Source organism: Lissotriton vulgaris, chromosome 5, assembly GCF_964263255.1.
Source record: "Lissotriton vulgaris chromosome 5, aLisVul1.2, whole genome shotgun sequence".
NCBI lineage: Eukaryota > Metazoa > Chordata > Amphibia > Caudata > Salamandridae > Lissotriton > Lissotriton vulgaris.
Window position 1 is genome coordinate 79,630,170 of NC_141693.1, and position 22,474 is coordinate 79,652,643.

Genomic DNA, 22,474 nt, shown 5'->3' on the forward strand with positions numbered 1-22,474 from the left:
GTATTTTCTCTGTAACAGACCATGTATGAGGCTGGCTCTTGCTCTCTCGCCGTGTCTGTTCTCTGTCACAGACCATGTTTGAGGCTGGCTGCTGCTCTGTCACTGTCTGTTCTCTGTCACAGACCATGTAAGAGTTTGGCTTCTGCTCTCCTGCCGTGTCTGTCTGCTCTCTGTCCTGGACTGTGTATGAGACTGGCTCCTGCTCTCTCGCTGTGTCTGTCTGTTCTCCATTACAGATCATGATGATGCTGGCTCATGCTCTCTCGCCATGTTTGTATTTTCTCTGTAACAGACCATGTATGAGGCTAACTTCTGCTCTCAGCGTATCTTTTCTCTTTCGCAGACCCTGTATGATGCTGGCTCTTGCTCTCTCGCCTTGTTTGTTCTCTGTCACAGACCATGTATGAGGCTGGCTGCTGCTCTGTCACTGTCTGTTCTCTGTTGCAGACCATGTATGAGGCTGGTACCTGTTCTCTGAATGTTTCTGTTTTCTGTGTTAAACCCTGAATGAGGCTGGTGCCTCCTCTTGCTGTACCTGTCGGTTCTTTGTCTCAGGCCCTGTATGTAGCCAGTATCTATTCTCTTGCTGTGTTCTATGTCCCAGACCGTGCTCATGGCTGGTGCCCTCGATCTTACTTTGGTTGTCCGTTCTCTGTTCCATAATCAACGGGCGACTGGCTCCTGTCCTGAGCCCCCATTAACCCTTCTCAATAACTCACTTATCCAGGGAATTGTCCCTGACCTGTTCAAATCAGCCAAAATAATTCTTATCCTAAAAAAGCCAGGTGCCGATCCCACCTCTCTTTCTAACTTCCGTCCTATTTCTCTGCTTCCGTTCCAGGGAAAGATTCTGGAGAGCCATGTCACCACCTGCCTCAGTGTTTTCATTGTGCAGACCCACTTCTTAGCTCCCCATCAGGCAGGCTTTCGCCCATCCCATTCCACAGAATCTGTTGTCCTTTCTGTCTTGGACGAGCTCAGAGGGAGCGCAGATATTAACTCCCCTCAGGCATTGGTTCTCCTCGATTTGTCCGCTGCCTTTGACACGGTCGATCATTCCATTCTTCTCGACCGTGTCGAAGGCGCCGGCATCCGGGGACCCGCTTTGGCCTGGCTCACCTCTTTTCTAAGGAACCGCACACAGGCTGTTCAGCTGGCGGGTTTTTCTGCCCCTACACGCTCTGTTCTTTGCGGGGTCCCCCAGGGCTCCTCTCTCTCCCCTCTTCTCTTAAACCTCCTACATTCTCCCTCTCATTTCTGCTCTGCAAAATATGGATGTCACGGTATTCAATTATGCCAATGACCTCCAGCTGATCTTTAACCTCTCTTCTCTCCCAGCCTCCATTCTCAACTTTCAAACTATTATGACTTTCATCAGCGACTGGATGAACGGCAACCATCTAAAGCTAAACCCCAACAAGACTGAGCTGTTACATACGGGTGGCACTCCCAGTCCCTGGACCTTTGCCTTCTTGCCCCTTTCCCTTGGTCCTCCCCCTCTACCCTCCGCTTCTGTAAAAACCCTGGGGATTAAAGTCAGCAATGATCTCACAATGGGCTCTCAGATTAGCACTGTGGTATCATGCTTCCTGACACTTCGCACCATACGCACAATTTCCCGCTTCTTTTCCTTTGCAGCTCTCAAACGTATTCTTCTTGCCATGATCATGTCACGTCTCGATTATGGCAACGGTCTGTATGCGGGTGCTCCTGCATGTGAACTTAAGCGCCTACAACTGGTTTAAAATCAGGCTGCTCGACTGATTCACAAACTTCCTAAAGTCCACCATGTCACCCTGCTGCTAAAAACCCTAAACTGGCTGCCCATCCTTGAACGTCCCTTATTCAAGGTCGGTTGCACGATCTTTCAGGCTCTGGCAGGCACTGCGCCAGCCTTTATTAACTCCAAAATTAAAGCCTATGTTCCCAACAGAGATTTGCCTTCCTCCTCCCAGCTTCTCCTATCTGTCCCCCGCTTCAGGAGGAGAGTTTGGAGGCATGATGTTTCCTACCTTGGCCCCCAGTTTCTGGAACGCCCTTCCTTTTTCTATCAGGTCTATTCCGATCTACCTTGACTTCCGTAAAGCTCTCAAGACTTCTTTTACCGTGCCTTCTCGCTCTAGGCGGCCTCCTCTGTCTCCCCTGGGCCCTTCCGTCCTCAGCGCCAAGAAACCGCACGGTGATCGAGCGCTTTACAAAACTCTTAACTTCAACTTCTGTGTTCTGTCTGTGGCTGCCAGTTCTTTGTCACAGACCATGTATGACACTGGCTCGTTTTCTCTCTCTAGCTACCTGTTCTCTGTTGGAGGCCATGTATGGTGCTGGTGCCTGTTATCTGACTCTCACTGAACTATTTCCTGTTTAAGGTTGAGCAGTAGAAGGCAATGCTTTAATGAGAACCCTCCAAGAGTGTTCACTAAGGAACATGGTCCTGATGTCATTTAAAGGGAATTGGAATAGAAAGAATTAGAAAAGATAGGACGTGAGGGTACCTCCAAAAAACACATAAAGGCTGCAAGGAAATGTTTAATTGGTCAAGGGAGTATTGAACATATGGAAGATCAATGTGGGAATGTGTGGTCAGAATTTACCATCTGGCTATGTTTTGGCACCTACATTCTTGATATATATATATATGTGATCAGTATTTACTGTGTGGATGCAGAGCACTAAACTGGAGACAAGGCCCCTGGGAAGATACAGTTGTTTGGGCAAGGTCAAGAGTGGAGTTGGGGTAGTGTTCTTTGAAGAGAGGTGTCTTCAGAATTTTTCTGACTTGTGGGAGAGTTCGAGATTATTTCATATCGATAGAGAATCTGTGCCAGGTCCTGGGAGCATGAATTGAGAAGGCGTGTCTTAAATTTTTTTTTATTGTCTTCTTACAATTTATTGTCTCCAATCTGGTGATAGCCAAGCTCCTGGTCTAATGTTGTACCCTATACTTAGATAGTTTGTTTGCCAGGTAAGCTGGCTTCATGTTCTTGAGTGCATTATAACTGATGCATTTGGTCTTGAATTTGATCTAGGCGGGGAGGAGGAACCCGTGTAGGTCTTTTAATGTGGAGGTGATAACGATTCAATTTCTTCAAGGCCTTGATGGGCCGTGCTACTTCGTGTATGTTACCTTTAATAAGTGCTGGTTTTTGATTGGGTAGACAATTGAGGAGGGTCTTGGCTCCATCCACATGTGAGAGGACTCGAACGGTTGTTCTGAAGTCATATTCCAACTTCACTATCTTCAAGATAGACTAGAAACCCAGCTTTCTTGGTCATGTTTGCAATGTGTTCCTTGAATGACGCACAGGATTTGATTCTCTGTATGTCGTTGGGTGAGGATATCTTTAGGTAACGTTGAGTGTCCTCTGCATACTGAAGGATCTTGATGCTGCTGTCTGTAAGGATGGATCTGAGAGACCCCACGTAGAGGTAAAAAAATATGGGGGAAAGGATGGAGCCCAGAGGTTCTTTTCAGGTGACATGGAATTTCTGTGATCTTGTGGGCCCTAGTTACATGAACTTGCACCACTTGGTGGGGTAGGATGTGAACCATTTCAAGATATTTACTGAAAATCCCATGCAAGTTACTCACAATATTGATCATAGTTGGATGGTTTTTTTTTGGGTTATATTTTTATAACCTTTACTTATTTAAAGTTTAATATTTTACAAGAACATGCTATGGGTAGGCACAAGATTGTCGCATGCAGTGCCACCCATTACGATACCGAATACAGGATAAGCAAACAAAGCAAGAGTAAAGGAGGGCTTATTAATAATTAAAATGGAACTAGATTAGGGAAGATGGTACACGTATGTGGTACAGGGTAAGTGCATAGATGTCATCTTCCAGCTGTTGTAGGAGAGGTGTGATCACATCCTCGATGTGAGGGTAAACTAGGTGCAGTGCGTTTACCTTCCTATGCAGTGAGAGAGGGCACTGAAAAGGGTAGTTGCAGGGCGAGGGACAGGGTGGGGGAAAAGGAAGAGTGCTTGAATCCTGGAAAGTGTCTGGAAGCCTCTAGTGGCCCATACAGTGTCCGTGAGCATGCAGGTGCCTGTTCAGGTCAGTATAGTAGGAGCTCAGCGCATCGGTCAATAAGAGTGTGTCGCAGGCTGTGGGAGGGTGCGGGAAATAGATTCCAACACTTCAGTAATGAAAGGACTCCAGACCTCCTCATATATATGTAATTGGTCATTCAAAGTAGAAGTGATTTTCTCGTATCCCGCTATGTGATACAGTTCAAGGAGCCATTCTTTCTACAGGGAGGGAGTACTGCCTACAATGATGTAATATGCAGAGTTTGTCCGTCGCGACTGACGTAGCTCGCCATCTGAGGACGTGAGAGATCTTGCCAGGGAGGTCTGAAAAATCATGGGGAAAAGCAAGATGTGCTGAAGGAATAATCCGAACGCTATTTTACTGTTGCAGGTACCCCCAAACTTGAGACAAGTATGGGGCAATTCTGGGGCATTCTTGCCATGGAGGTGGAGGGCTTTGTCATCTACTTGGAGTGTGGTTGTCTCAGTGCTGCAGTCTGGCCTGAAGACAGTGTTTGTCCTGTGGAAGTTTACTCTAGCTTAAGTGCTTCTATAACTGTTCCCTTCAAAGATTTCCTCTACAAATGGAAGGTAATAATAGGGCGGAAGTTGGTGAGGTCTACTGGATCCCGGGATGGTTTCTTTAGCAAGGGAAAGATTTGATCTGCCCTAAGAGTGTTTGCGAGCTTTCCTTGAGTGAGGAAAATGAGTGTGGTGGAAGGGGGTAGGAGTTCTCCTTTGATCCTTTGAGCAGATGATGGATGAAGGAAAGAAGGGTGATTAGAAATATTGGATAATATGCGGTAATCGATTGAAGCCATTCTATTTGGTGGTGAGGAAATGGATGATGGTTGGAAATGAGGAGGCGTGGAAGTGATAACAATGATTTTGTCAGATGGTGTTGACTGATGCAGGGACTGTGGGTTCTGGGAGAGGATTGGTTGAATGTCTGACAGGCTTGAGGAGAGCTTTGCTTCTCTTGGTTCCCTCACTGATGGTGGCTTTGTAATAAATGATTTTTGCTGCTATGATGAAGCCTCTGCAGGTAGAGTTAATGTTTTCATTCAGATGAGGTCATCCAGTAGTTTGAACTTCTCCTATCTTAGTTATCCCCCACCCCCCTTATTCTGTTGAGGGTCTGCCTGTCAGCCGTGAGTGAGTAAAGCGGGTGGTGGGTCGGGTACTGTTCTGGGTCATATAGCTCAGGGTAGGCTGAGTGTTTTCTGATGTCCTTCCAGGCCAGTTGTGCACTCTTGACTGAGTTCATTTCAGTACGCTCCCGTCGAGATGCCCTCCTAATCAGAACACTCAAGGGTATTGATGTGCTGTGTCCCACTCAATTGCTAAGTGGTCCATATATGGCAGCGGTGCATCCAGTGGTGTGTGTTGTGCCTGTGCACAGTACAGCTCAAAGTCTGGTGCTGCTAATCCCCCCTCGTCATACGGCAATTTGAGTGTTTGTCAGTTTATTCTGGGCTGACCTCCCGCCCAGGCTACGAATATAGATACTTTCACTAGGTGCTTTGAAAGTGTCACTTGGACCAGGTTTATTTTTTAAAGTTGTGCCACAACTTAATGTTATGGGTTTTTGCATAAAATGCTAATGTCTTTATCAAGTAGAAGTGTCTGCCAGTGATGAAGCTAGTTTACCTGGAGCAGGAATTCTGGCCTAGTCCTTTCAGATATGAAAAGGTCCAAATAAGTGACACCCTTCTGTGTCCTTGTTTGTGATACTTTGGACTGGTGCTTTGAATCGTGATATATGTGACTGGTACTTACAATGTGGAATGTTTGGGTGGTTCTCACATTAATATGACTGGTACATTCAGTCAGGGCACCGGTGTTGGGTACTGTAGTGCCTCTTTTCTGTAAGTAAGACTGCCCTCTACAGATCTACACTTATTTCTTGCAATCATCTCTGCAGGTAAAGCTTCAAGAGTGGCTGCGTCTTCTGAAGAAAGAGGAGGAATATATTCTGGAGTCTAAAGTAAAGGAAAAGGAACATTATAAAACCATGAGGGTGAGTGGCTGCAGTCAGTGCTGTGTCTCTGTTTTTCTGTATTTGTTTTTGCCATATACTAGTGTGTACCTGTTAGAAATGGGGGTCTCTAGTTGGCAAGGGCTTGCACCTTTGTTCAAATAGGGACCCTTCTTCCTAGTCAGGATAAGGGAGTTATACTCCTAAAATAAACTCTGCTCACCCCCTTGGTAGTTTGGCTCGAGCAGTCAGGCTTATCTTAGAGGCAGTGTGTAAAGCATTTGCACATAACCAACAGTAATACAGTGTAAGCACAACAAAAGGACACCACAACTGTTTAGAAAAATATCCAATTTTTTTATATACTTAAGACAAGACCAAAAATGATAAAAATCACAATATAGTACTTAAAAATCTTCAGTTATCGAAATAACCTTGAAAAACAGTTCCTTGATGTCGATAACCCTGTCCGGGGCAATCACGGCATCGTGAGCAAATAAATTCAAGTAGTTCTGGCTGACCGCAGCGTGGCAGGCCAGCTACGGTGTCAGGAAGACCCGCAAACAGTACCTTTTAGAAATGCAGGGCGTCGGCGACCTCTGTTTGAGCTTCCGAAAGCATGGTGTCCGCAGGCGTCTGTTCTGGAGGTCTGTGCGGTAGTCGTCCGGGCCCTCTAAGTCACACGCGTTGCAGGTTGAACTCCTCCTTGTTGAAGTCAGGAGTGCTGTCGTCTGGTGCTGCGTTGTGAAATGCGGTGTGCGGTGCCCTCAGGTCGCGGTGCGAAGAGGGACTCTGTGGCGGCATCAGATGGCGTCATCAGTGAGACCAGTGTCGCGGTGCGAAGTGAATGCGGTGCTAGCAAGTGACGGTGCAAGCAGCGTTGTTGTTGTTGCTGAAGCACTGTCGTCGGCTAACGAACGAGTCGATGGCACAGGCGTTGGTCGGCCAAGGATGCAGTGCAGGATGTGGGTGGTGCATTGTGTAACTTTACGAGTGGTGGACTCAAACCACGGAGCAAGAAGTGGCCTTGATTCCGGCATGGACCTGGCGTTGTCTGGGATACCAAGGAGTTGTGGTGAAGCGAGGCAGTGCAGGGTGTGGTGCCCACAGGTCGCGGTGCGAGCCACGGCTCGGTGGCGGCGTCAGCAGGTGGCGTTGGTGAGACCAGGGACGCGTTGCCCTCTGCGGTGCCGTCAGGACACTGAGTCGGCAGCGGCGTTGTAGACGTCGTGTTGTTGCTTCGGTTCTGTTGCAGCACAAAACACACAGTCCCCAGTGCTGAGGGAAGAAGAACTTGAAGTCTTTGCTGCTCCTAAGACTTATTGAACGGGGGCAAGCTCTACCTCAAGCCCTTGGAGAAAGTCACAAATGTAGATTGCAGAAAGTTCAGTCCAGTCCTTTCACTGCCCGAGACAGAAGCAGCCACTGCAGGCAAACACAACAAAGCACACAGCAAAGTGGTAGTTCCTCCTCACAGCTTCTCCAACTCTTCTTCTTGGCAGTCTTCTTGATCCAAAAGAGTACTAATGTTCTGGGGTTTGGGCCCCAATAGTTATACCACCAAATCCTTTGTTCTCTGAAGGCAGAGATGTCTGTACCTAGTCTAAACCAGTTCTGGGTGCATTCTGCCAGTGCACAACGTCTTCCTTTGTCAGTGTTGACCAGGGTCATCAGACGCACCATAGGAGGTGGGCCAGCATTGTGGAAGGCAGACTCAGCCCTATTCAGGTCCAGGTGCTACTCCTCCCACCAATACCAATGAAGATAGGCCTATTCAGCCTAGTGCTGACTCGCTCTGCCTCCTGGAGCCATCCCAGCCCCTGTCACTCACAAACCAGACATGCAATACACAACTTAGCAGAGGCAGGCTGGATGGTTAGGCAAGAAAATGCCTACTTTCTAAAAGTGGTATTTTCAAACACAGAATTTAAAAACCACCTTCACTAAAAGATGTATTTTAACATTCTGAGTTCAGCCATACTAAACACTAGGTAACTAGAGTCACTGCTGTTGGACTTTGGGGCTGAAATCAGCCAAGGGCGTGTTATACAATAAAACTAAAAAGGACACTGTTCTCCGTAAGGTAATACTTACATAGTATGTAGTAGTGTATGTATTCACATGTGTGGCATTATCTGGCAGTTAGTGCATACCTGTGTGTGTGCATGTGTCATTGTGGGTTTGTGTGTGTGGGCATGTTCACACTTATCTGTAACAGTACGTGCTCATGTATGGATGATTCTGGAGTTATCGATGGGTGTGCGTGCATGCCTGCATCTCTACGGTAGTGTATTTGCGTAGGCATGCTTGTGTGTCTTTGTATGTATGTATTTTGAGCCACATAATCTGCCAATAAATGTGCATGTTAGTGTGCATGTGTGTTTGAGGGATGAGCATGCTTTAGTCTGAATTTATTGGCTTTGAGTTTGTGCTTCCGCATGTAAATGTCTCTGCCTTGGCATATCACAAGGTCTTATGGTATTTGTGAGTGTGCAAATGCATGTGTGCATCTAAAGAAGTGTGACTTTGTAAGCATGCATGGGTCTGGATATATATATGTGAGATTATATAATTATACTTCTGTGTGCGCGTATGCATGGGTGCCGCTCACATTCAGCTCTTGCAGCGCACTAGAGGATTGCACTTAGCACTTGTGTTTGCCGCTCGGAGAACAGCTTGCCTCCCCACACAGACAGCCCCCGCTGGTGTGAGCGTGTTCTGCAATCGGCAGAACCGACATCGCTCCCAGCCGGAGGACGTGTGGGTTGAGGGCACTGGGGGCTCAACGACTAGGCTAACGACCGGGGGACTGCGAGGACCAGCATTCCCTACCTAGCGCAGCTGGTGCCTCTTCCCCCGGCGGCCACGCCCACCAACTACACGTAAATAATTGACGTGATCCCCACCGCGACGCGGGACGGAGCGCGGGACGGAGCGCGAGGCGAAGACCGGGCAAAGAGCGGGCCGTTTGAGTACGGCAGAGTCCGGTCCGGGCTAATCCCGTTGTTACCCTCTAATTTTGGTGTTGGAAATATACCCTCTGTCATTTGCACCTGGTAAGCATACGGCACAATGTCTACACGAGAGTATAAAAGTAGGGCAGCAAAGGGGAAACTGAAAAATGGGACTCTTGATGACTTTCTCTCCAGAACAAACACTGCTATAGATCTGGAAATCAGCAAGATGCAGAAAAGGGTTTCCATCGAACTCGATGCTGCCAGAAGGCTTTCCCAGGAACTGGCTACTGCTAAGAAATCCTCGTTGGGGCATTTTTCTCATGCTAAAACACCGGATCGCACTTCAGGACCTGCATCGATTTTAACACAGGCAGTGGTCCACTGCCCACCAGCCTCACCTCCTTTAGCCCCGGTAGCAAATGCATGGTCTCCATGCCCAGCAACCCCCACTCTCAATATACCTTTGGGCAGGGTGGGAGGGGAAGAAGGGCCTCTATTATCGACAATACCAACTGTCGATTCTAAAGTTATGAGTGCGAGGATTTCCCCAAACCTGACCAAGGGTTCCAACCAGAAACGGAAGCGTAAGACCACAACTGCCTATTCTAGGAAAAAGGCTAAGGTAGCGAAGACACAGTTACCCTCCCAAGTATTAGCCCAGCCATCTCTTCCACCCCTTTCCGTAGAAAATAGTTGCCCTCTAGCACTAGAATCTAGTCCAGTGAAGTTGATGGGGGAGCACAAGAATCTGACAATTGAAAGTGAGAATGGTGGGGCACCACTCTGTATGATTCAAGGAAAGGATGTGTAATTTCTAACGATTGTGTGGGAAACGCTAAAAAAACTCCTTACTCCGCTGGAAGTCAGACTGTCTCGAATAGAAACTCAGCTTCTCGAGACTGAAAAAAGCATTTTAAATCTGGCCACCCTGACCCTATCCGGTAATAATTCAATTAGTTCACCAGCTGTGAGTCACACTCCAAGAGTAGCTGCTGCCACTTTACCACCCTCTCCGATGATAAAACCTGTCCCTAAACCCCGGCAAAAGGTTCCTGCAAGCGCCTTCAGTAATAAAGTAGCGGGATGTGCAAACCAGCTCCCGGCACCTTCTGTACCACCTCCTAAAGTGCAGGCAGCCAAGAGGCCATGGTGCCTACTCATCCATAGCAACCAGACCACTTACCTACTTCTATCCACCGCGTTCCCATTCCCACATGGGGGCAAACCGGAATTGGAACGCGATCCCGGAACGAAACTTTGTGCAGGGCGGGCCATTCTATCACTGGCAAGATAAATATGGAGGGTGGAATGGAGCTCCCACCTATAACAGATTTGGATGCCTCGAGGACGTGGATTGACTTCACCACTGGGCTTTTGACGCCTCCCCCTTGATAGATTTATATTACTCTCTCGCTTATCCCCCACCTTGTTCTCCTTCACTAATATCTGACAGGGTAAATGAAACATTGTCACCATCTCCCTATCTCCCAGGAGATTGTTATGTTATATTATGTTAAATTTGACTTGTAGAGCGCATGTACGCCCGTAGGCTTCATGGCGCTATAGGAAGTTTTCAGAAACACAACAGGAGGACAGCTTGGAACATCTAAGGATAAGCTTCCCTAAAGAGCCAGGTCTTAAAGGCTTGTCTAAAGGCCAGAATATCCTCGTGTGACCTTAAAGAAGCTGGCAGAGTTCCAGAGGGAGGCAGCAAGAAAGTGAAAGGAACTGCCGCCCTGACGTTGTTTCCTAACAGGTACCGTGAGCAGGCTTTTGTGACTGGAACGAAGGTTGCGAGAGGGGACATATCTGGCAAGCAAGTTGATGATAAATTTGGGGCCCTTGCCTTGTAGTGCCCTGAAGATAATGCAGCCGGTTTTAAAAGCCGCCCTCTGGGCTATCGGCAGCCAATGCAGATCTGCCAGGCCTGGTCTGATGGACTGCCATTTAGGAAGCCCACAGATCAGCCTGGCCGCCTGATTTTGAACTAGCTGCAGCCTCTTGAGCTGCCCGGCTGGAAGACCCAAATATAAACTATTTGAGTAGTCCAGCCTAGACAGCACAAGGGCGATGGTCACCTGTATCAGGGCAGAATGGGTTAGGAGATGGGCAATCTTTCTAATCTTGCGCAGCTGAAAGAAGCATGCGGAGACTACTGTCCCTACCTGACTTTTCAAAGAGAGGTCTTCACTAAAGGTGACTCCAAGGCTCTTGACCGTGCGGGATTTGGAAGGGGGATTTCCCATCTCCGGAGGCCAAAATTGAGGTCCCCAGCTGAGTTCACTCTTCCCAGGCAAGATCAGTTCAGTCTTGCCTGGGTTGAGTTTTAGGTGGTTAAGGCCCATCCACCTCTGGATGTGAGCCATGACCTCCCTAAACTCAGTAACAGCGTCAGGCGAGCCTAGGGGGGAAATCAATTGCAGATCATCTGCGTAGTTAAAGATCCACACTTTGAATTTCCTCAAGGAGTACAAGAGGGGACGCAAGTATAAATTAAATAAAAGGGGGGACAGGGAAGAGCCCCGAGGGACACCGCAGTCGTTCTTAATTCTAGGGGCTGTGAAGGTGCCCAGTCTCACTGCTTGAGTCCGGTCAGACAAAAATGATTCCACCCAGCTCAGGGCAGCACCTCTGAGGCCTGCCTGCCCGACACGGCCAACCAAAATGGTGTGGTCGACCGTGTCGAATGCAGCAGACAGATCAAGGAGTACCAGTGCCTGGTGGACGTCCCAGTCTGCGTTACACCGAAGTGTGTTCTGGACTGCCAGGGTTACCGTCTCGGTCGAATGGCCTGGACGGAACCCAGCTTGATTGGGCTCCAGAAACCCAGTGGTTTCCACAAAGTTGGAAAGACAATTGGAGACGTGAGCCTCCAATATCTTGGATAAAAATGGCAACAGGGATATGGGACGATAATTTGAGTCCCGGGGGTCCAGACCTGGTTTTTTTATCAGAGGGATTAGCAGGGCGTGTTTGAAACCAGTAGGTACCTTGCCCTGGGCCAATGATTTGTTTAGTAGGGGTTGGATACCCTGAGGGATAGTCTGACCGATTTCAGAGAAGATGTGGGGGGGGGGGCAGATATCGTTTGGGGATCCGGACTTTACCCTCGCCAAAAGTGAAGAAAAAGTTTTACCATCGATGGCCGGGAAGGCATCTAGTACAGAGGGATTATAAAAGGCGTCATCCAGAGGAAGTGACGTTGGGGAGCTAGCAATGCTCGATTTAATAGTGACAATTTTTTCTCTGAAAAAGTTATTCAGGGAATCACATAGCTTCTGCGTAGGAGCTATTGAGGGGGCTGTCCTGTCGTTGTCACAGAGTTCATTGACGATATTAAAAATGTCTTTGGACTTATTAGATGAAGATAACATTTTTGTGGAAAAGTAGTTGAGTTTGTCTTGGCTTAAAATTTTTTGATATTTTTTTCCTAGTGACGCAGAAGATTTCCCTATCCTGTGAGGAATAAGTGGCTCTCCACTGTCTTTCTTTCTGTCGTACCCCTAATTTAAGTGCTCTAAGTTCCTGGGTGAACCATTTGTGGGCATCATTACCTCTAATGTTAGACAAGTATACAGAGGGGGCGAACAGATCTGCTGCGTGGAGGAGCCAGGAGGACAGTGCCCTCTCGTCAACCTCCAGGTCTTCGCCTGATAGGGGAAGGGTGTTGTTCAACGTGTCCATGAACCCAGAGCGGTCCATGGATTTCCATTTACGGAACTCTTTTCCCATAGAAGGTTTGGCCTTAAGCTGCCCTTGAATTTCTAGCGGGAACTGGATGAAATAATGGTCTGACCAAATACAAGGACTTATAATGGGAGAGAATGGTGGTAGATTATGTGTCCAAATTTGGTCCAGGCTGTGGCCCTTCTGGTGAGTGGGTAAGTGGATGTGTTGGACCAAGTTTAGATCTGTAAGCAGATCCCTCAGTTCTCCAGCTTGAATGTCTGTGTCTGTTCTGTCGAACCAATAATTTAAATCCCCCACTAGGACAGTTTTAGAGTACTTAATTACATGAGAGGCCAGTTGTTCTGCCAAAAGTACTGGATAATTGGCCATGTATTGGGGAGGGCGGTATAGCAGAATTAGAGTAAGAGCCCCACTCACTGAGTCTAATGTGATTACCAAGTTTTCGGTGTTAGGGAGAGTGAGAGAAGGTAATTCCCGGAAATGAAAAGATTTCAAAATGATTGCTGCTACCCCACCTCCGGCCTTCCCTTGTGCACGGTTGGCATGTATTCAAACCATGGGGGAAACCAAGCACACTGAGAAGCAGGTTGCTGACTTTCCCATTGTGGATACATCCACTGATCACAAAAAAAGTTGAGCTCATCATCCCATGCCCAGCTGAGATGCCACATGTAAATTGTCCACTGGTTTCAGAGGGCATGTTTTCCCCTAACTATTGCCAGGGCAGGATAAGCAGGCGCCCACTGTCCTCTAATTCTACTGAGGAGGGCGGGGCACCAAGTACACTTTCGATACTGTCCTGGAATGTGGCCAGGTTGGGTAATAAACTTAATTCACCAGACTGGGTGGAATTCGTTGAGGAATATGACATATGTCTATTCCAAGAAACGTGGGCTAGAGAACAACACTCCCATACAGGGTTCGCTATCTTTGAGATCGTGGCAAAATGGGGTGGGAGGGGCCGACCGTCCGGTGGTATGTCAATCTGGGTAAGTTCCCACCTTGGATGCAAGGCAAGAAGCATGGTAACCAACTCACCGGACCTCCAGTGTGTTGTCCTGGAGTGGGCGTCCGGTGATAGAGTAGCATTAATTAATGTATACTCTAAACCGGTTGGCATTATGGGCACTTCAGGAACAATCGAGGAGCTGGCTGTGTTTCTTGACCGTGCGACCCTCTGCCCATCACTTATAATGGGGGGGGACTTTAACATCCAGTATGAGCCCCTCCCGGATCATCTGGATGGTGTATTTAATGAAGATGAACTCTGGGAGATACCCACCTTGTCGGGTCCACCGGTAAAATCATGGTCGCCCCTAGCCACTCAAATAATGTCCCTCACTTTATCCCACTCACTAAGGGCTTGTAATGGGCGGTCTAAAGGCGATATCCCACCCCAGCATACCTTTAACAGACCAGGGCACGAATCACGGATTGACTACCTCCTGGTCCGGACTAAGGACTGGAATAAAGTCAGGGATTTCACTATACTTAGAAGGACTGACCGTGACCACAACGCACTGTCACTGAGGTTCGCTGTACAGGGTATGCCAACGTCAAACACAGACAAAAACCCGGTGCTCCCGGAGGGTCTTGTTGCATCTAGCAGCAGACGCAGGATTAGATGGGCTACACTTGTGCAGAATCCAATAAACACTCAGAGGCTATACGAGGTAGTGGTCCCTGCCCTAGAAAAAGTAAGGGATTTTTTCCTTCAGTCACCAACTCCAGATAATTTTAGAGTGCTGGGGGATATCCATTCTGAGCTTTGCACTAATCTGGCAGAAGTAATGAACCCGGTGGTCGGGAGGAAAAATGGAAAGAAAAAGAGAGCCACATGGTTCAATGCTTCTTGTAGAAGTGCAAAGGCTGCCCTCCTAGAGTCCCTAAAAAATCGGGATACCCCTAGTAAGATCAGGTGCAAGAGGATGGCCTACAAGCTTACCACCCGTAATGCCAAAATAGAATGGGACCAGCACAATTGGTCGGAAATGACGGCTGCCTTGGCATTTCATGATGCCCGCAAATTCTGGCAGATCGTCAAGCATGGTTCAGCTGAACCTATAGCCGCAGTAGATGCTAATATTGCTGCCACAGTATGGGAAGACCACTTTAAATCCTTGTACAGTGTGCCCGATTCAGGCCAATTAGGGAACCCACCTGATTCACTAACGGTTCAATCTTCAGAAAGTGTAGATAGGATGGACGGGTTCACCTTGGGAGAACTTAATAGGGCAATCCTTGACCTCTCGTCCGAAAAGGCGCCTGGTCTGGATAAACTCCCAGGTGACCTCTATAAGCAGGAGGTCAAGATCTGGGCCCCCTACCTGAGGGAGCTGTTCAATGCAATCTTGAACGGCATGGCGATCCCCCCGACTTGGCTGGGGGCAGAGATAGTCCCTATATTTAAGAAGGGTTCGCCTCTGCTCCCAGCCAATTACAGGCCAATAAGCCTGATAGATGTTTCCCAGAAACTCTTCACTAGGCTATTATTGGATCGTCTATTGGAATGGATGTCGGATCACGATATTCTGAGTCCATTCCAGGCGGGATTTAGAAAGAAGATCTCCACCATAGACCAGGTCTTTCGGCTTGCCCTCATATACTGGAAAACGGTACAGCTGGAGGGTGGCAGCCTCTACACTGTATTCGTGGACCTGAGGGCGGCCTTCGACCTGGTCCCCCGCAGAAAACTCTGGGAGGTGCTGACCAAACTGGGGGTCCCCGGGGGTTTGCTGGAGATGATTATTCGTCTCCATACCGCCAACTTTGCCCAGGTGAGGTGTGGCAAGGAGGGGGCGTTGTCAAACCGATTCCCCGTTGACAGGGGGGTTAGGCAGGGTTGTGTGCTTGCGCCAACCCTGTTTTGCCTCTGTCAACGGGGTAATCGCCCACCTCGGTAGGGTTGCCAACTCGGACGCCCCAAAGTTGGCAGGCAGCAGGGTACCGGCGATAATGTTCGCCGACGACACCCTGCTGCTCTCAAAATCCCCAATGGGGATACAGCGCGTCCTAAATGGCTTTGTGGAATTTTGTGGGGAACATGGCCTAGAAGTTAACACCTTAAAGACCAAATTTATGGTCTTTAATGCCCCACAAAGGCTACGAACCGCCCCCACCATCGGCCAGACCAGACTAGAAAGGGTGCGTACTTTTGAGTATCTTGGGCTCCTGTTAAATGAGAATATGACCTGGTGCACACACCAACAGAAAGCACTACTTAAACTGGCCCAGTACTCGGGAGGGGTTTTGAGGCTCATGGGAAACAATAGGTCATCTATCAAACCTGTCGGCCCACCACTCCAGATTTACAAGGCACAGGCAAGGGGGGCCGCCATGTATGGTTGTGAGCTTTGGGAGCATGTATCTTCTCCAGAATTGATGAAAGAGGAGAATAAGTTCATAAGGCAGGTGGTACGACTACTGCCTAGCACGCCTCTTGTGCCACTGAGGTTAGATCTAAGGCTGCGACCTCTAAGCGAAGAACTGGCACTGCGTCCCCTCGTTTACTGGCGTAGGTTGTGGGCAGTTCCAGAACTGAGCAGTTATAGGCAGGGTCTGCAGGAAGTTCTAGCCATGCCCAATGCTGGGAAAATTAAGTGGCTTAAATTCATTAGAATTGAGTTGGAGGGACTGGGCCTATCGACACTCTGGTCTGATCCTCTATCTGCATGCCCACTAATTTCCAAAAAGAGACTGGCAAAGGCATACCATGACAGTAAATTAGCGGCACTCTGTCGACAGGAAACTCTGGGCACACATACGGAGTCTTTTTTACTTATTAAGGACAGCTACAGATTTGAACCAGCCTTGGACAAAATATATCCTCCACTTCTCAGGAAGTTCTATTTACAATGGAGGCACGGGACTCTTCCTATCAGAGCTCTAACTAGCAAGTGGAGTAAATCACCAACTAGCCTATGCCCGGCTTGCGGAGTGGACAATGAAACAGAACTCCACATAGTCTTCTTTTGTCCAGCTCACCACGCCTCCCGTAAGAAATGGATCATCCCCATATGTAGGAGCCTGGGGTTCGCGGAGTGCCTGGCCGCGTTTAGAGTTCTTAAATCAGATCTCACTGATCACATTGTCTTTGCTGTCGCCAAATACTTAGGAGCAATGTGGTACTTGAGAAGCCAATACCTTAAGGCTGGTCACTGATCATTGATTGACTGTAGAACAAAACCAGAAACTTTGTACACATGAAATTTTATGTACCCGGATGGATTGTGATGTTTTATTATTCTACTGTTTTAATATTTTTTTAAAGGAATTATGTATATCTTTTATGGTGATATAATTACCGAAATAAAGATTGATGATGATGATGATGATGATGATGATGCATGGGTTTCTGGAGAGTGTGCGTTTATGGGTTTGTGTATTCATTGTCTGGAGATTATTCTGTGAGTTTGTAGACACATCTATACATGTGTGTGACCGGACAATCATGTGTGCATCTGTATGAGTGGGTGCCTCCTAGTTTGTGTATGCATAGAGTGAAGAGATCTATCTGTGAGTGTGTGCATCTCTGTGCACATGCATGTGTGCAACTGTATGAATGTGTACCTCAGTGGGGTTCATATGTATGGTTCAGGATTTATCTATCTATCCATTCATTGGTCTGAGCACACCTGGTGTAAGGCCCTTCCTAAACCAAAGGGTTAACATTTTAATCATTCTAAGAAGGTGCACAGAGCACTCAACAAAATGCACACAGCTATAGACCTCTAGGGTTTTTTCCAAAAGGCAAATAAAAAAAATGTTTAATACAATGAGACATACATTTATTCATATGATTTTATCTTGATATGCGATTTTCTTTCCAGGATCTTCTGATAAGAAAGAACAAACAACATTGACACAATTCTTCAAGCTCAAAAGAGCCTGAACATACATACACAATGTTACATACCATTGCTTCGTACAATGCCAACATTTCAGCTGCACTTGTAAATGGATTCCCAATGCATTTCGGGTTGTTAACTCTTCATCAGGGGAACTGAAAAAATAACATATGTTTACACAATCTAACCATTGACAGACCAGGAACCGTGTGTTCATTGCACATGCTTATAAATGCCAATTCCAAACATATTTATTAAACGAGGATGTAATTAGTGTGTTCTCCACCGACATTAAAACATGGATGATATCCCCATGTTCATAGAGAGGTATTGAAGAATTAGCCAGATGCAACTATGTGAGATAATGTGTTCACCTATTGTCACGAGTGTCTCATATGCAACCCAATAACAAAAAAAGTGACAAAAGGAACAAGCATTTGCCATGCAATAGGTCTCGCATTTGTCAGAGTTTGGGCTAATGGCGTTGTAAATTATGTTTTTTACCTTTGTGTTTTGTTTTGGAGTTTAGTGGATGCATGTGGTATGGACTAGAGCGGAATTATGCAGGTTGTTTTCAAATTGTTAGTTGTATATTTGTGTGTTGTCTAGTGTATTTGTATAGTGGAATTTTATGCCATGGTGAACAGATAGTGGTGAGAGATGCAGAGAATAGAGAGAAAGGAAGAATGAGAGGGATAGGTAGATTGTGTAGGGAGCAGTTATTGAACTTGAGACAGAGGAGCAGAAATATGTATGAGAAAGATAGAAAGAAGGTGAGAGCAGGCCTAGAGCCTAGGTTGGAGGGACAGAAAGTATGAAAAGTTGTGGTATAGAAACTTTGCTTGAAAACCTGAGTCAACCACTTGAGAGAGGCAGAAGTAGTGTGTGAGAGAGCAAGAGGGTTGTGTGAGAGAGTACAAGAGATAGAGGGACAAGTGGAGGGGGCACCGGGGGTGAGGCAAGAGGTGGCCTAGCACACAGCGTGAGGAGGTATGGGGAGGTAGCATGTGTGAGTTGGCAGTATAGAGAGGAGACCGTTTGTGTGAGAGGGATGAGAGAGGGCAGTGGTATTGCGAGATGAGAGTGGGTAGTGGGAGTGGGAGTGTGAGAGAAAGATGAGGGGAAGTGGGTATGTGGGGAAGAGATGACTGTCCATATGGGACTAACCGATGCAAAGCAGTAACAAAAACTGCGTATTGATCAGGAGCAATACACATTTTACACTGACGGAGTACGAACACACTGATCCCTCTACAAGTGAAACACTTCGAGGGAAGGGGTGCCGCTTACTTGGGAAAAGCACCCCCTTTAAAAACTCAGAAAGGCACTAATTTTGACTTTTGAAGGCCTGGTGTGGTGGGGCTGCTCGTGTTTCCTGCACTAGAACAGGCTATGGATGCAAAACTCGTCCGCCGCTGTGGGCATGAAGAAGCCAAAAGCACACCCAAAAACTCCTCTGCCGGGACAATTAAAGACAGGACAATTGTTGTATTTCTGTCTAGGACCCTAATTCGATATTCCCGATTCATGCCCTTGTGCGGTTATAATCAGTAATATCCTTACAAAGGCATAAGAATCATATCCATATTCAGTAATAGCCCATGCAGTCCAAAGCACAGCACGGCTACTCCCATCGACTCCTAGAAAGCACAACGCGTTCTTTAAACAAACCAAGCCTCCAGCAGCCCGGGAAATCCCCCCCCCCTGCTTTTGTTTTGATTTGAACAAGAAGTCCTGGAGTCCAGCAAGAACTGTTAGTTCTTAGTGACGTCTTATGTCCAACCTTCCGTCAAACTCGGCACCTCTCGGGTATAAAATACCAACAGTTGCCTTAAGCAAACACGCGGTTTGTAGCAGAGCGGCTATCTACTTGCTGATGCGAGAGCCCACGGAAGCCGCCCCTCCCCTTTGACGCGCTGGAGAAGCTACTTTTTCTCACGCCGAGAAAATCCAGCTCCGGTGTTCCGGAGTCACCCTTGCGGGTTGCTGAAGAAAGAGATACCAGACCTCCCACATTCTATTACTAAGGTACGGAGCTGACTAAACCCTTAAAGAGAATTCTTGATTCAGATCTTTGGCAAAAACAATCTTAAACAACTTAACTTAAACTGCTAATTACTCACTCCTTCCCCAAGTATTAGGCTTAGGTCAGGTACATCGGGGTAGGCGTAGTTAGAAGCACCAGTTGAGTACGAAAGTCAATGGTTTTATGTATGTATATATATTTTATCAATTTTAAAGTATCATATGGCTAAGAAACCATATCTATGCTTTTACAGTATTTCATAATACTACTTTTACTGTATGCACTTTACTTCATAATAAGTATTGCAATTGTTGCAATTCATTTCTCTTGCATGAGAAAGAAGACTGCTCAATAAAATAACACCTTTAATTGAAAACACCAGTCTCTCTATTTCTCTGCACTCTGGTGAAACTAAGTATGCACGATTGACTGAGTGAAATAGCTGCCTATTGTTTTCACATTACTCTAGAGATACGCTCTATTCTGAGGGAGCAAAGTTGTCATTTTTGTACAGTTGTCAGAAGCTAATCCTTCTTGTCTAATCCGGAGAGTTAACTCTTTCCTGAACATTCGAGAAAGTTTCTAGTGACCTCTGAGCTAGCTGGCAAAACTAATTAAGTTTAATATAGTCAGTAGAGACCTAGTCTACCTCAGTCCTACGTCTACACTGCTGTTTATATTATTCCAATGCTCAGAGCCTATTGGGAATATAGGAACTACACTACATGGCGCCCAACGTTTGGTAAGGCGATAATCTAACACAAGACACTAGAGTAACTCAGGCGTGCTTTTTCACACACAACCCTTTTTCCGTAAAAACTCCAAAAGACGTCTGGAGTGAGTGAAAGTTTAATATCTGCCAGAACTTAGTAGGAAGAGATTCCTATGTATTAGTTTTTGGTTTAGTCAACGTTGAAGGATAGTGTTAAAAAATATTGTGCACCTAATCTTTGTTTCTTTGAAACTTGATCTGCAACAAAGAGCTTTCTCTCAGTAAAAATGTCAAAGTGACGAAGAAAGGGAGCAAGCTAGAATAGCAGCTTTACTCATAGAGGATGACACAACCATCCAAGAAAATGACCCGAGTGTTCTACTCATTCCGGTCAACGTAAGGAGAACTATAACTCCTAAACTTATAAAAAATGGACTGACATCACGTGGTGGTACAGTCATAATTGTGGTAGAAGCCCATGAATATCGGCAGACAGAGGTATTCATTCATGGATACACTTTCCAGCAGCAAACACTATAACAAAAGAATTCCACTATTACAAAATAGAGGAACCTCCGGATATATACACTCCTTTGGAGGACGTTGAAATCCCACTAAATTACCAAGAGCACCTGCTCTGGTTTAATGGCGCCCTAAAACATAATAATCACATCACCAGGCACGGTCCACTAGGTAGACCGGGAGCAACGGGGCCGGTTCTAGCCAGTTACGCATCACACCCAGACATCGAAACAATGTCAAGGGAAGAACTCCTAGTTAAACTAAAAGAATTAACAAAAGCACATAGAGAATTAGTTCAATTAGCAGCATCTGTGGCGATCCGCCAGAAATTGAAGGAGACCGATATAGCAGAACAACCATCTGAACTTGCCAGAATAATAGAAAAATCCTATGAAGAACTAGGAAAGATAGTTTGGGTGGAAAACCGGTAAAACCCCAAGTAACTGAAAATCCTTTAAACAAAATAATCTGAATACTCCAAAAAGGAGCTGGGAGGGTAATAAACAGTCCACTCCCAGGGAAAAACGATTCCAGTCCAGAGGAAGGTCTTCAACTGAGAGAAAAATCTCCAGACTGAGGAAACAAGTCTCCCCAAAGGGAGCCCTCTGAAAAAAGATACAACCTTAGAGAAAGGGATAAATTGAGAACCTGATATATATCAAGATATTGACACACGTCCCTCTCGATCCCTCTCACTCAATCTTTTCCGATCTTCCTCACAGAAATCGGAAAGGAGAGGACGATCAGAACACAGAGAAGAGCACGTCCAGTCCAAAGACAAGGAACCTGCTCATCAAAGTAATAAATCACAATATCCCAGAAAGAAGGTAGCAAGTATTAAGATTAAACATGCAGAGGATTCTGAGGACACAGCTGAAAAATGGAGTGGGCCCAGACAATGCTAGACAGCGCAGCAGAAGTGACCATAGCTCGCAAGATCCTGATGAATCATCTGGAGACAGTGGACATAAATGAATACATTCAGGTGGAAACTGCAGATACCAGGGTTAGCAAACCCCATAAAATATACGAAATAGCATTACGTATAGAGGGGGACAAGGCGAGGAAACTAAGGGGTCTCTTTTGGGATAACCTTTCGAAAGGATATGACATCCTGTTAGCTGAAAGACTGGCTACCAGAGTTTGTCAGGGAGTGCCCTCATGGCGAAGAAATAATTATGCCTGCCTTCTCTAATCATATACCAATTCATAAAAAATATACACTTGCAAGAAAATGGGCAGTAGCCCAAGCTCCTGCTTTATATAAAAACCATGTAGGATGGGATGAGGATTCACATCACCACAAAATCCAGTTAAAAAATCAACCCACTGCACAAAGGCAGTACCCAGTTAAACAAGAAGCTAAAAAGCAGGTCAAGGAGATTTTAGATCAACTTGAATATCAAGGGGTGATTGAAACATGCACCTCACAAATGAACAATCCTTTGTTTCCTGTCTCCAAGCCATATGATTCATATCGTCTAGTTTTGGACTACAGACACCTTAACTCCTGTTGTTAAACATTTGCAGTACAAAACTCACACAGTGCAGCACTAATGAATAACATTGTGCGCAAAAAATTTAAAACATTAGATATCTCTAATGGATTCTTTTGTCAAAACATTGCACCTGAAAGCAGGTATTTGACAGCTTTCTCAATAATGGGGTCACAAAACACCTCTGTCGACTACCACAGGGATTCAA

General features: G+C 46.5%; 1 protein-coding gene across 1 annotated transcript in view; it reads left to right on the top strand.

The window, feature by feature from the left end:
* The window catches only part of LOC147710245 (E3 ubiquitin-protein ligase TRIM39-like), a 192,724-nt gene that overhangs the window by 4,232 nt on the left and 166,018 nt on the right, over window positions 1-22,474 (top strand). The window contains exon 2 of the mRNA XM_086920919.1: window positions 5,963-6,058. Coding sequence (XP_086777045.1) covers window positions 5,963-6,058 — 96 coding nt within the window. The remainder of the gene's footprint in view (window positions 1-5,962; window positions 6,059-22,474) is intronic.